At 68.0% G+C, this 11,794-nt stretch overlaps 2 protein-coding genes across 2 annotated transcripts; both read right to left on the reverse strand.

Annotated features, from left to right (window-relative positions):
* Positions 1-1,328: 1,328 nt before the first annotated feature.
* LOC116498202 (digestive cysteine proteinase 1-like) lies at positions 1,329-4,082 on the reverse strand. The gene is made up of 9 exons (XM_032202461.1): positions 3,962-4,082; positions 3,687-3,859; positions 3,173-3,413; positions 2,698-2,893; positions 2,418-2,611; positions 2,195-2,286; positions 1,957-2,118; positions 1,680-1,869; positions 1,329-1,516 (listed from the first exon to the last, which is right to left on the reverse strand). The coding sequence occupies exons 1-9, from the start codon at positions 4,080-4,082 to the stop codon at positions 1,329-1,331; spliced, it is 1,557 nt and encodes a 518-aa protein (XP_032058352.1).
* Positions 4,083-6,015: 1,933 nt separating this feature from the next.
* Positions 6,016-10,409, reverse strand: LOC116498203 (digestive cysteine proteinase 1-like). Its single transcript, XM_032202462.1, has 11 exons — positions 10,358-10,409; positions 9,630-9,689; positions 9,276-9,368; positions 8,991-9,163; positions 8,311-8,554; positions 8,034-8,229; positions 7,745-7,938; positions 7,281-7,372; positions 7,043-7,204; positions 6,343-6,532; positions 6,016-6,206 (listed from the first exon to the last, which is right to left on the reverse strand). The coding sequence occupies exons 1-11, from the start codon at positions 10,407-10,409 to the stop codon at positions 6,019-6,021; spliced, it is 1,644 nt and encodes a 547-aa protein (XP_032058353.1). The 3' UTR covers positions 6,016-6,018.
* Between the last annotated feature and the right edge of the window lie 1,385 nt (positions 10,410-11,794).

The raw sequence follows: 11,794 nt of genomic DNA on the forward strand, positions 1-11,794 counted from the left end.
TGGGGACACTGCTGTCCCCGTGCTGTCCCCGCCACCCCCTCACACACCCCCCACTGGCAGAAGGTCCCCCTTTCCCAGGGGACACACAGGGCCCCCCCCCCATCACCAGCTGCTCCCCCAGGACCCCCAGGGTGCGCCCAGCATCCCCAGCTCCCCGCTGCTCACCTCTCCACCCTTAGGACCATTTCCAGCTGCCCCCCCAAATCGTGTGGGGTTTGGGGCCAGCCTCCCCACGCCACCTCTCCAAGGTCCCCAGAGCTGGAGCTGGAGCCCCCCAGGAGCTGCAGCTCCATTTCCTCGGTCTGCTTCTGGCGTCTGCTTCCCCTGAAATCCCCGAGGACGGCAGCTGCTGGCGGGGGGCACAGCCAGGGCAGGATGAAAGGGGCACCCTGGGGGCTCAGCCCCCTGCCTCCCTCCCCAAAACCACCAGGAGCTGCCTCTGCCCCTCCTGGGGGCTCCCCCCAGCTGCGAAATGGGCTCAGGTGGGGAGGGCAGAGCCTGGTGGTGCCAACAGCTCCCACCTGGGACACCAGCACCCCACCAGCACCCCACCAGCACCCTGAGCACTGCAGACCCCACACCACACTGGGGGACAGCCAGGACCCTTTCAGGGCCAGCCCCACAGCAGCAGCGGCCTCCCTAAACCCTTGGGGCTCTGGCTTGGGTTTTCCCCCAGCCATGAAGATTTGGGGTAAAGCACTGGAGAAGGGTGAAAAAAGGAACGTGGCAGAGCTGGGGCGGCAGCTCCACGCCTGGCTGCTCCCCGGGGGGGTTGCACAGAGCCTCCGTGCCCCAGGGATGTGCCCGGGAACCCGCCCTGTCCCCCTCCCCGTGGCTCTGTCACCGTCACCCACCTTCTTGCCCTGCACCCTGCGTCCTCCCAGCGCCCAGGAGCACCCACAGCACAGGGGATCCTTTGGGTTCCTTCCGTTCTTGGAACATGAAAACCCCCAGAAATCCTGTTTTCTCCCCAAGTATTTAAGGAAACTGAGGCACCAGGCACTGACACACGTGGGGGCCCAGAGAAGAGGACCCAGCATCCAGAGCTGCTGGGAAGGGGGGGCTGGCACTGAAATCCTTGGGGTTAGGGGACACAGAACCCAGACGGGGAGCAGGCTGGGTGGGGGGGAGACACCCCAGCACCGCGGACAGGATGGCTTCTCGCAGCATTTATTGCCAAAATGACAAAACACCTCCCCAAAACCCCTCTGCCCTCCTGGCTGCGCTGCCCCCCTCCGCCCCACGGTCACCTCGTGGTGCCCCACATCCAGCCAGAGCTGCACAGGGGGACGCGGTGGGGACAGGGCACGCGTCGGGGCCGCGTCCCATCAGGCCAGGACGGGGAAGGAGGCGGCGGTGGCCACCCCGCAGTTGTTGTCCTTCATGGCCATGAGGATGTAGCCGTCGTTGCCCCAGTAGGTGGACCAGGAGTTCTTGATGAGCCAGTAGCTCTTGCCGTGCAGCACCCCGTAGCCCACGGCCAGCACCGCGTGGTCCAGCTCCGATGTCTCGTTCCCTGGGAGAGGGAAAAGATTTCAAACATTGACGTCTCCGGCTCCATCCCTGCTCTGGGTGCAGCCCCTCAGCCAGCCTGGCACCGACGTTACGCCCCCGGGGTGCCAGCCCCAGACCCCGTGAGGGGGACAGGGACCCTGCTGGGTGCCCCCCACCCAGCTCACCGCAGCGGGGCTCCTCGTAGACGCCGTTGGCGTAGAAGGCGAAGGACTTGTGCGAGGCGTCGATGTTGACGGCCACGGGGCCGTGCTTGACCAGCGCGGCTTTCAGCGCCGTGGCACTGCCCGGCTCCACGTTGACGTAGCCGGCGAGCGGGGCCACCAGCTCCGACTGGTTGCAGTGGCAGTAGCCATTCTGGGGGGGACACGGAGGTGGCACTGGGGTCCTGGAGAGGTTTCCAGGGTGCAGGGTGGGAGCACACAGCCCCCCGGGCACCCTCACCTGCCCCAGGTACGGCCCGTAGGACTCGGTGCTGGCGATGCCGCCGTGCTTCTTGATCCACTCGTAGGCTCGCCACTCCTCGCCCCCATCACACGCCTGGTTCCCGAAGCCCCAGGAGCAGTCGATGAGGACTTGCTGGGACAGCGGGGTCAGCACGCCGGTCTGCGGGGAGGGGACACGCTGCAGGGACGGGGACCAGCACCCTGCGGCCACCCCGGCCGTCCCCGCTCGCTCTCACCTTGAGGAAGAGGGCACCCTCCATGGCACCCGTGGTGGCGAAGCTCCAGCAGGAGCCGCAGACAGCCTGGTCCTTCACGGGGGTCACCGCGCCTGGGGACAATTGGGGTGGGTGAAAGGGGAACTGGGGCAGGACTCGAGGACCTGCACAAAGCCTGGAGCGGAAAGCAGAGCCCAAACCTTGGGCACACTCCAGGCTCGCACCCCGCCGGGTCCCTGCTCACCGTACAGCCTCCAGTCGAGGCTCTCGGGGAGGTGGAGGTCGGCGTAGAGCTGGCTGGGGAAGGGCAGCCCGTGGTTGGGAGCCCCGCTCCGGCGACGGCCCCGCAGCGCCGCCAGCTCCTGGGGCGTGCGGTCGGCCAGGTGGTTCAGCGCCAGCGTGTAGGAGAGCGCGGCGCGGTTCTTGGAGTGCACGAACCTGGGGACGGGGACGGGATGAAGGTGCTGCGGGACGAGGGGAACATCCCCGAGCCCCCCCGGGTCTCCCCACCACCTCCCCGTTACCGCATGTTGTGGATGAAGGCGCGCTGGCGGTGCTCATGCTCCTCCTCGCTGCCGTAGCGCTTCCCAAACCTCTCCCGGTAGTGGTGGAAGAGGCGGTGGTGGACGTGCGCCGCGTCCGTCCCCACAAACTCCCGCATGGGGTTGGCCATGATGCGGTGGTCGGGGCCGGCCGCGGGCCACTGCTCACACTGCACGCCTGCAGGGAGCATGGGGAGGGATGGGGTCCAACGGGGTCCATCCCCGCAGCGGGGTGCAGCGCCCGCACCCCAAACCGCAGGGGCGCAGATTGGGGTTGGCACTGGGGGGACACCGCACCCAGCACGGGATCACCCAGCTCTCAGCATTTTTAGGTTTCTCCCCACCTCCTTTTTTCCCCCCCAGCCGATCGACCCGAATTACGGGGAGCTTGGCAATAAATTAAAACAAATCAGAGGACGCAGAGCCGCGGGGTGGCCCCGGCTGCGCAGCCGCTCACCGTCGGGGAGCTGGAAGACCTCGGGGGAGAAGCGGTGGCTGAAGGTGGCGTAGTCGATCTCGTACTTGTCGTAGTGGGAGCCCAGGAGGCTGTTGAAGCCGCGCACCTCGTAGTGCAGGGGCACGGGGCCGCGGGCCGAGCCGCCCACCCGCAGGGTGTAGACATTCTTCTTGTGGCCCCAGTAGGAGACGTTCTGCCAGACGGCGCAGCGCTGCCCGCGGAAGCGCTCCTCCCGCACCCACTGGGCACAGCGGGTGTCAGGGACACTGTGCCACCACCGTGTCCCCAACGAGCCAGAAGCACGCCCCAGCCACACCGTGCCACGGGGTGAGAGCCCTCCTCCTCCTCCTCCAGCACCCGGGGCTGGATCCGGCCTCGCGTTTACCCGTTCCCAACCACCTCTGCCCTCGCACGGAGGCATTTACCCATTCCCAACCACCCCATGCCCATCAGTGTCCCTTATCCCCTCCCCTGCCTCATTTCCAGCTCCTCGGGGACCATGCCCGGGGCTGACCTTGAAGTTTTCCAGGCTGGGGAAGACGCTCTGCGGGGTGACAAGGTCCCCGTCGGTGCCGTTGATGCGGAAGCACTTGCGGACGTTCACCTCCGTCTCCGTGGTCTCCGGCGTCACCTTGAAGCTGGCGCCGAAAGGCTCAACGGAGCCGAACTGGTAGGTGACCACTTGGCCTGGGGACGGGGACGGCACCGGGTTCCAGCCCAGCCCGGCTCCCAGGGGGCTCCCGGAGGGAGCAGAGGGATGGGGGCGGCCGCCAGCCCCCGCGCACCCACCGCCGTAGTACTGGATGCGGCTCTTGCCCCCGGTGAGGTTGTACCAGGCTTCGAAGGGCTCCCTGATCTCCGCGTAGGGCAGGCTGAGCACTCCTGCGGGCACCCCGGGACCCCACAGCATCACCACCCTGCTCCCACCCGCAGCACCCCACAGCAGGGACGTGCCCAGCCCTGGGTTTGGGGCACCCGGGGGTGCTGGGTCCCTTGGCTGGCACCGTCCCAGCAGGGTACCAGGTCCCCGAGCGGTACCTGTGACGTGGTAGATGTCCCCAAACGTGGGTGTCTCCAGCAGAGCTTTGCTCTCTGCTCCTGGAAAGGAAAAAAATAAAGAAAAGAAAAGCAAAAAAAAAGCCTTTTAAGCTGCTGGTGGCCCAGCTCTCCGTGCGCAGGGCTGCCTCAAAGCCTGCAAAAAAAACCTAGGAGAGGGGGGACAGCCTGGGGGAGCGCACCCTGCCCAGGCAGGGCAGAGAATGGGGGTCCCCAAGGCGGGGGTCCCCGCTCCCCCAGGCCTCCCCCTCTCGCCCAGGGGTGCAGCCAGGGCAGGGGGGCTCTCACCCAGCAGCAGGGCAGCCCCCAGCACCAGCAGCCACCCCAACCCCTCCATCCTGCACGCCCCAGCCCACGGTGCTGCCCTGCGCCCAGGGGTGCCTTAAATACCCCCGGTGGGTGGGCAGGGAGCTGCCGGCAGCCGTCGGGCACGGCCCCATCCCTCCCGTTGGCCAGGATCAGCCCGAGGGGGAGGTGGGGCTTTGTGCTGCCCTCCCCAGCCCCCCCACGAGCACCCAAGGGTGCCCTTCCCACCTGTGGCAGGGTGGGTGCTGATGCCGTGCACTCGCAGGGTTTGGGGTCAGGGGAAGCAGGGTGGGATCCAAATGCCTGTGGGCACTGTGGTGGGGGCACCCCTGGGCTCAGGGGGGGTGTCCCATGGATTGGGACCCCAGGGGTGGGTGCTGGGGGTGCCCCCAGCACTGCAGCTTGCAGCACCCAGGAGAGCACCCAGGAGAGCACCCACACCCTGCACCCACACCGCAGCCCCTCGGGGTGCTCCCTGCCCTCCTGGATGCCCCCCCTGTCCCCCCTGTCCCCACGGTGGGGTGCAGAAACCTCTACACCCCCACGTCCTAGCAGGGCGAGCCCAGGACTGCAATTAGAGGGGGGTTAATTGGAAAAAAGGAGAGAGCCCAGATGCCAGGAGCGCCGTGGGGAAGGAGGGCCCGGGCAGGAGCGCGGCGGTGGCCTTCACCCCCCCCTACTTGCAGCGGGGCCAGCTGGACCCCAGCCCAAGGTGACAGCGAGCGCCCATGGGGCCGCCGAGCCCCAAACAGTGCTGATAGGGCTGGGTGTGGGATGGCTGCACGCACCACAAGGCACACGGGGGCTGCTGCCCCCCCAAAATGCTTCTGCCCCAGAGAGGTGACAGCCAAGGGGGGAGGACAGCCAGAGCTCGCCCTCCCTGTGCTGGTTGAAGGATGTTCCCGTGCCAAACCTGCTCTCCTGGGGGGGGGTTGTAGGGTGTCCCCCCCCAAACAGGGAGCAGCCCCACAGGGTGCTGAGGAGCCCGGCTGGGGGCTGGGGACACCACAAGTGCCACCCAGTCCCGGAGCCACAACAGAGCCAGGGCAGTGGGGCAGAGGGTGGCTGCACCCCCCCCCTCTCCCCGTGCTCCAGGAATGTCTGGTCTCAGCAGAAAGCCCCGGGGGGGTTTGTGCTCCACTCCAGATAGGGCTGGGAGAGCCTCGTCCCTCGTCCCCGGGGGGCTGCTGAGGGCAGCTGGCTGTCCCCAGGGCCGGGACAGGGACCTGAGCCAGGCGGGCAGCACTCGAAACCCTCCCATAGAAGCCAAAATTATTTTTCTGGGGTCTTTATTGGCAAGCCCACGGCTGATTTCCCAGCAGCCCTGTCCCACCACGTTCCCATCTTGTTCCATGTCCGATTTTCCTCCTGCACCATGGGGGTCCCCCCAGGTCCCCACCTCCCTCCCGCACCCCGGGTCACAACGAAGGCTCTGCTCCGGGGCTGGGTGCCCTCAGGTTCCCCCCACAGAGCTGGCAAGTGCCTTAGGCCAGGATGGGGTAGGTGGCCTCGGTGGCCACCCCGCAGTTGTTGTCCTTCATGGCCATGAGGATGTAGCCGTCGTTGCCCCAGTAGGTGGACCAGGAGTTCTTGATGAGCCAGTAGGTCTCCCCCTGCAGCACCCCGTAGCCCACGGCCAGCACGGCGTGGTCCAGCTCCCCCGGCTTGTTCGCTGCGAGGGACGGCACAGGGGAGGGCACATTGGGACAGCAGCCCCCCAGGAGGGGAGCTGGAGGGCTTCTCACCCCCTCCAGCCCTGCCCGATATCACGGGGAGGGGTTCCCAGGGGTCCCAGGTGCCCGACTCACCGCACTTGGGCTCGTAGTAGACGCCGTTGGAGTAGAAGGAGAAGGTCCTGTGCGAGGCGTCGATGCTGACGGCCACGGGGCCGTGCTTGTAGATGGCAGCTTTCACCGCCGTGATGTTGCCCGAGGTGACGTTGACGTAGCCCGTGATCTTGGCCAGCATCTCAGACTGGTTGTAGTGGCACAGCCCGTTCTGCGGCACCCCGGGGGGGGCAGCGTCAGCGGGGGCGCCCAAGTCGCCTCCCCGCCATGCCCCCGGCTGCCCCCTGCTCCCGTGCAGGGACTGGTGTGGGATTTGGGATGTGCCAGGGTCCCTGCCCCAGCCCCTGCTGCCCACCACGAAGGGGACGTTTCCCTGGCATGCCGCATGGGCGCCTTGCTCTGTCCCCAAGCCCCTTGCTCTGCCCTGTCCTCGGGCAGCCCTGCACCACCCCTGCACCCCGGGGAGCCGTGGCTGTGTCACCACCCCACGGCAGAGGAGCCTCGTCCCTGTTATGCAAGAGGAGAAACTGAGGCAGCGGTGACGAAACCGCCTGGCTGAGCCCCAGGGCTTGGCTCCGCGCTGCAAGGAACCGCAGGGACTCTCGTGCCCTGGGGAAAGGGCGGCTGGCCCGTCCCCAGAGCCCGTTAGCATCCCTGCAGGGTGCTGAGGGACACATCCTGAGAGCTGGGGACCCCGGCAGGGGCACGGGGCCACCCTCACCTGCCCCTTGTAGCTGCCGTAGGACTCAGTGCTGGCGATGCCGCCGTGCTTCTTGATCCACTCGTAGGCTCGCCACTCCTCGCCCCCGTCGCACGCATAGTTCCCGAAGCCCCAGGAGCAGTCGATGAGGACTTGCTGGGACAGCGGGGTCAGCACGCCGGTCTGCGGGGAGGGGACACGCTGCAGGGACGGGGACCAGCACCCCGTGGCCACCCTGGCCGTCCCCGCTCGCTCTCACCTTGAGGAAGAGGGCACCCTCCATGGCACCCGTGGTGGCGAAGCTCCAGCAGGAGCCGCAGACAGCCTGGTCCTTCACAGGGGTCACCGCGCCTGGGGACAAATGGGGTGGGTGAAAGGGAAACTGGGGCAGGACTCGAGGTCTCACAGCACTCCCCAGGTGCTTTGCAGACAGGGCTTGGTGCCCTCTTGTAGCAGGGGATGCACCAAACCTCCGGCTGCACACCCTGAGGTTGGAGCATCCCCAGGGATCATCGCTCCCGGCACATGGGCGCATGGGGGAACCAGCACCAACGGAGCTGCCTCGGGCTGGATGAGCCCCTCTGGAGCTCCCTGGCATGGAAAAGGAGCACGAGGCAACTCGGCCGGACTCTGCACCCACCCCAATGGGCAGCACCCACCCCCTCTACCAGCACCCAACCCCGGGCAGAGCGGCACCGCGCACCGACCCCACCCGGCACGCACCGTACATGCGCCAGTCGAGGCTCTCGGGCAGGATGAGGCCGGCGTAGCGCTCGGCAGGGAAGGGCAGCCCGTGGTTGGGAGCCCCGCTCCGGCGACGGCCCCGCAGCGCCGCCAGCTCCTGGGGCGTGCGGTCGGCCAGGTGGTTCAGCGCCAGCGTGTAGGAGAGCGCGGCGCGGTTCTTGGAGTGCACGAACCTGGGGACGGGGACGGCACCGCTGAGGACACCGCAGCACCCGGCTCCCCAGCACACGGGGGGGGGTCAGTGCGTGCCCCCCAACCCGCCCCGCACCTCATGTTGTGCACAAAGACGTGCTGCCGGTGCTCCAGCTCCCGCGCCGAGCTGTAACGCCGCCCGAAGCGCCGCCGGTAGTGGTGGAAAACCTCGTGCGCCCGCGGCTGCTGCCGCCCCACCAGGTCCTCCATGGGGTTCGCCAGCACCCGGTGCTCCGCCGTGGTCCCCGGCAGGAGCCCGCATTTCTTCGTCTCTAGGGTGCAATTAGGGGACCCCGTCAGCTCGAGAGCCAGCCGAGGAGGAGGGGCAGGGTGGGGGCCCCGGCCCCGCTCACCGTTCACGGGGATGTCGAAGACGGAGGAGGGGAAGCTGTTGTCGAAGTCGGTGTAGGAGATCTCGTACTTGTCGTAGTGGGAGCCCAGCAGGCTGTTGTAGCCCCGCATCTCGTAGTGGACGGGGGCCACCCCGCAGCTGGAGTTGGTGACCCACAGGGTGTAGACGTTCTTCTTCTGCGCCCAGAGGGTGACGTTCTGCCACACGGCGCAGTACCGGCCCTGGTAGTACTCCTCCCGCAGGAACTGGGGGCACAGGGACAGGTTTTTGGGGTGTGACCCGTGTCCCTACCTCCCCTCCCGGCCCCTCCGTGGGCACCCATGGCCAGCAGGGATCCGGGTGCCGCAGCCAGCCCCGCCGGAGGCTGGGGACGGGGGGAGCCAGGCTGCCATGCAGCGACTTGCCCGAGCTGTCCCGAAACACCGGCGCTTGTGTGGGCTGCGACACGTCCCAACACGGCTCCTGGGGTTGGGAAAGGAGCCGGGCGTCTGGCCCCGAGCCGCGTGGGGAAGTGACCCTCCTCCCTGCACCCATGGGTGCGGGGACCTGCCGCAGCCTGCCCCGGCACCCTGCACCACACAGAGGCGAGCAGGAACGGGGGGGAGCACGGCCCAAAGCCCCCAGCCCCGGGGATGCTGCGGGCAGCGGGTGGGATCCGGGCTGTCCTTTGCCTCCCCTCACCTTGAAGCCCTCCAGGCTGGGGAAGACACTCTGGATCCTGACCACGTCCTCCTTGGAGCCGGGCAGCTGGAAGCATTTCCTGGCGTTCACCTCCTTCTCGGTGGTCTCGGGAGTGATCTTGTACTGCATCCCGTAGGGCTTCACCCCGGCCAGCTGGTACGTTATCACCTGCCCTGCGCCACCCAGGGGGGGAAACTGAGGCACGGGGGTCCCGCTCTCAGCCTCCCTTCCCACAGGGACGGGCGCAGACGGGTCCGGCTGTATGGGTTGTGCCCCCCTGCCTACCCCCATAGTACTGGATCCGGCTCTTGTTCCCCGTCAGGTTGTACCAGGCTTCGAAGGGCTCCTCGATCTCCGCGTAGGGCAGGTTGATGACCCCTGCGGAGCACCCAGCACCCAGCACAGCTCAGCCCCAGCACCCCACATCCCTCCCCGAGCCCCCAAACACACTATGTTCATCACAGACACCCCCAGCACCCATGGGGGATGCTGTCCCCAGGGGTCCCCCCCCCACCACCACCACGTGCACCAGTTGCCGTGCCAGCTGGGCACTGGGATGCCCCGGTGCTGCGCATCCTCCGCTCCCCCCATGGTGCTGAGGGGTCCTGGCCGCCCTCAGCCCCGACTCGGGGCCGTTACCTCTGACATGGTAGATGGATCCGAAGTGGGGCAGCGGCCGGGAGAGCCCCTGGTGCTGTCCTGCAAGGCACGAGCAGGGATGGGGCCGGGTTGCGGGGCCGCAGGGCAGCCCGCAGTGGGACACTCCCGTTCCCTGCAGCCCCTCCCGGGCTCGCAGCTTGTGCAACCCCACGCCAACACGCCCTGGGAGCCAGCCTTCCCCTCCGTCAGCACCTTTCTGATGGGTCCCAGCACCCCAAAATCAGGGGGTCCCCAAAAATCGGGGCACCCCCAGGTGGTGCCCAGCACGTGGGGAGCGGCGATGGAGCCAGTGCCCCCGGGACGTGCGCAGTGCCCCAGGCACCCGGGGAGGGGAACTGGGGGGCACGGCTCCCCCTGTCCCCCCCAACGCTTCCGGCAACAACCTGCCCGCCTCCCCCCGCTGCTCTCTGCAAAAACAGGGAAATGGTCGGGGTTGGTGCGTGCGTTCAAGCCGCCTGGCTCGGTGCAGCCCTATTTTCATCCTCCCCCCTCGCCAAGCCCTCAAGGCACTGCACCACCCCGCAGCCCTCCTCTCCCAGGGGCTCCGAGCACAGGGCCTGGCACACCCCACAAAAAACCCTTCTCCACCCTGCCCTGCGTTCCCATAAACCCAGCGATGGGGAGACAAGACCCATGGGAGTTCCCGCAGCTTTGGGGTGACCCCAAACCCCCCAGTGCCTCGGCACCGTCCCGGGGCACAGACTCACCCTGCACGGCGGCGCAGAGCGCGGAGGCCACGAGCCAGCCCAGCACGCCCATCCTCGCCCCCGTCGCCCCCGCTCGCCGGGACCTGCTCCCGGTTTTAAGGCCGAGCCTGGGCCCTCCCCGGGGGAGGGAAGGAGCCGGCATCATGTGGTGCCCGATGGGGCGCATGGGATCGGCTGGATCCATTCGGGGGAGCCCCACAGGCTCGGCTCCGGGGTGCTCGGGGAGAGCTGGGGGCTCCTCACCACGCAGGAAAGGGGGACGTGCGCCTCCTCCAGCAGCACGGGGGAGCCACCACCCACCCTATTCCCCCCAAGGGCTTTGGGGGCTCCCCAAATGCAGGGCTCCATCCTTCCCCGCATGTAGGGCTCCTGCAGGGGTTGTGCCCCACCAGCCCCATCTCCACCCCACAGAGAGCCCCCTTGGCAAGGCTGTTCCCATAAGGAACAGCCCTCCAGCCGGCTCCTGTCCCCATAGTTTAGCCAGGCTGACCCCATAACCTGCCTGGGGACGGGTGCTGAGCCTCCCCCAGCACCCTGGGAGCTGCCCTGGTCCCTCGGTGGTGGCAGCACCCATGGGACGGTGGCAGTGAGCGGCCGCCCCCCTGCTGTACCCTGTCCCCCCCCAGGGGCACCGGTGGCCTCGTGCCCGTCCCGATGGGGATCTGTGGCCTCGGCCAGCCCCGTCCCCATCCCCGCATGAGAACAGGAAGCCCCGGGGCTGGACTTGCTGTCACACAGGAAAGAAGAGGTCGGCGCCTGCGGGGAGCACCTCGCACCTCCCCAAAACTCTGCCTGGCGGACCCCCGCTGCGAGGGACCCCTCCCCGGGACCCCCTGGAGCCAGGATGCCAAAAGCTCGAGGGGCTCTCGGTGTCCCAGCACCCAAACTGGGAGCCCAGGGGGGGTGTAGGGGGGCTCAGTGCTTCTCCCGGGGCTGGCTGGGCTTTGGGGTTTGGTGCCAAATCTTGGGAGCCTCCCACCTGCAGCCTCACCTGGGCGAGGCGTAAATAAGGAGTCCGGTGGCTGGGGCGCTGCCGACGGCCGCAGTGAGCACATGAGCAGGCTGAGAGCTGCGGGCCCCTTTTGGGGACCCACGGAAGCCCCCAGGGGACACGGTCCCACCCCCCGGGGAGCTGGGACACTCGTCACCATCCCACAGCTTCGCCCTGTCCCAGCTCACCCCGTCCCGGCGCAGACCCCGCTCCTTGGGCTCGTTTTATCCCTGCCCCATATTTGCAGCGTGCCCGTCCCCGTGCCATCCCCTGCTCTACAGGGGGGGGGGGCTCAGGGATGCATTTGGGGTCAGGCAGCACCCCGACCCCACACACACAGCTTTGGGAACACGACAACCCCACGTATACCCCATAACCCACCAGCAGCCCCTGCGTGGGGCTGCGCCGCAGATGGGGGTCCCCAAAGCCCCCGTCCCGTGTGCGCC

The sequence above is a fragment of the Aythya fuligula genome, chromosome 23, assembly GCF_009819795.1.
Source record: "Aythya fuligula isolate bAytFul2 chromosome 23, bAytFul2.pri, whole genome shotgun sequence".
Lineage (NCBI taxonomy): Eukaryota > Metazoa > Chordata > Aves > Anseriformes > Anatidae > Aythya > Aythya fuligula.

What these genes read in the sequence shown, in the direction of transcription:
- LOC116498202 (XM_032202461.1), bottom strand. Translation starts at nt 4,082, where the DNA reads ATGCTGTGGGGTCCCGGGGTGCCCGCAGGAGTGCTCAGCCTGCCCTAC. An exon ending in CCGCATCCAGTACTACGGCG is followed by an intron (nt 3,860 to 3,961) that starts GTGGGTGCGCGG and finishes CCCCGTCCCCAG; the next exon opens with GCCAAGTGGTCACCTACCAG. An exon ending in ACGGGCCGTACCTGGGGCAG is followed by an intron (nt 1,870 to 1,956) that starts GTGAGGGTGCCC and finishes TGTCCCCCCCAG; the next exon opens with AATGGCTACTGCCACTGCAA.
- LOC116498203 (XM_032202462.1), bottom strand. Translation starts at nt 10,409, where the DNA reads ATGGGCGTGCTGGGCTGGCTCGTGGCCTCCGCGCTCTGCGCCGCCGTG. An exon ending in CCAGCCTGGAGGGCTTCAAG is followed by an intron (nt 8,555 to 8,990) that starts GTGAGGGGAGGC and finishes CTGTGCCCCCAG; the next exon opens with TTCCTGCGGGAGGAGTACTA. An exon ending in AGGGTGCCCTCTTCCTCAAG is followed by an intron (nt 7,205 to 7,280) that starts GTGAGAGCGAGC and finishes CCCTCCCCGCAG; the next exon opens with ACCGGCGTGCTGACCCCGCT.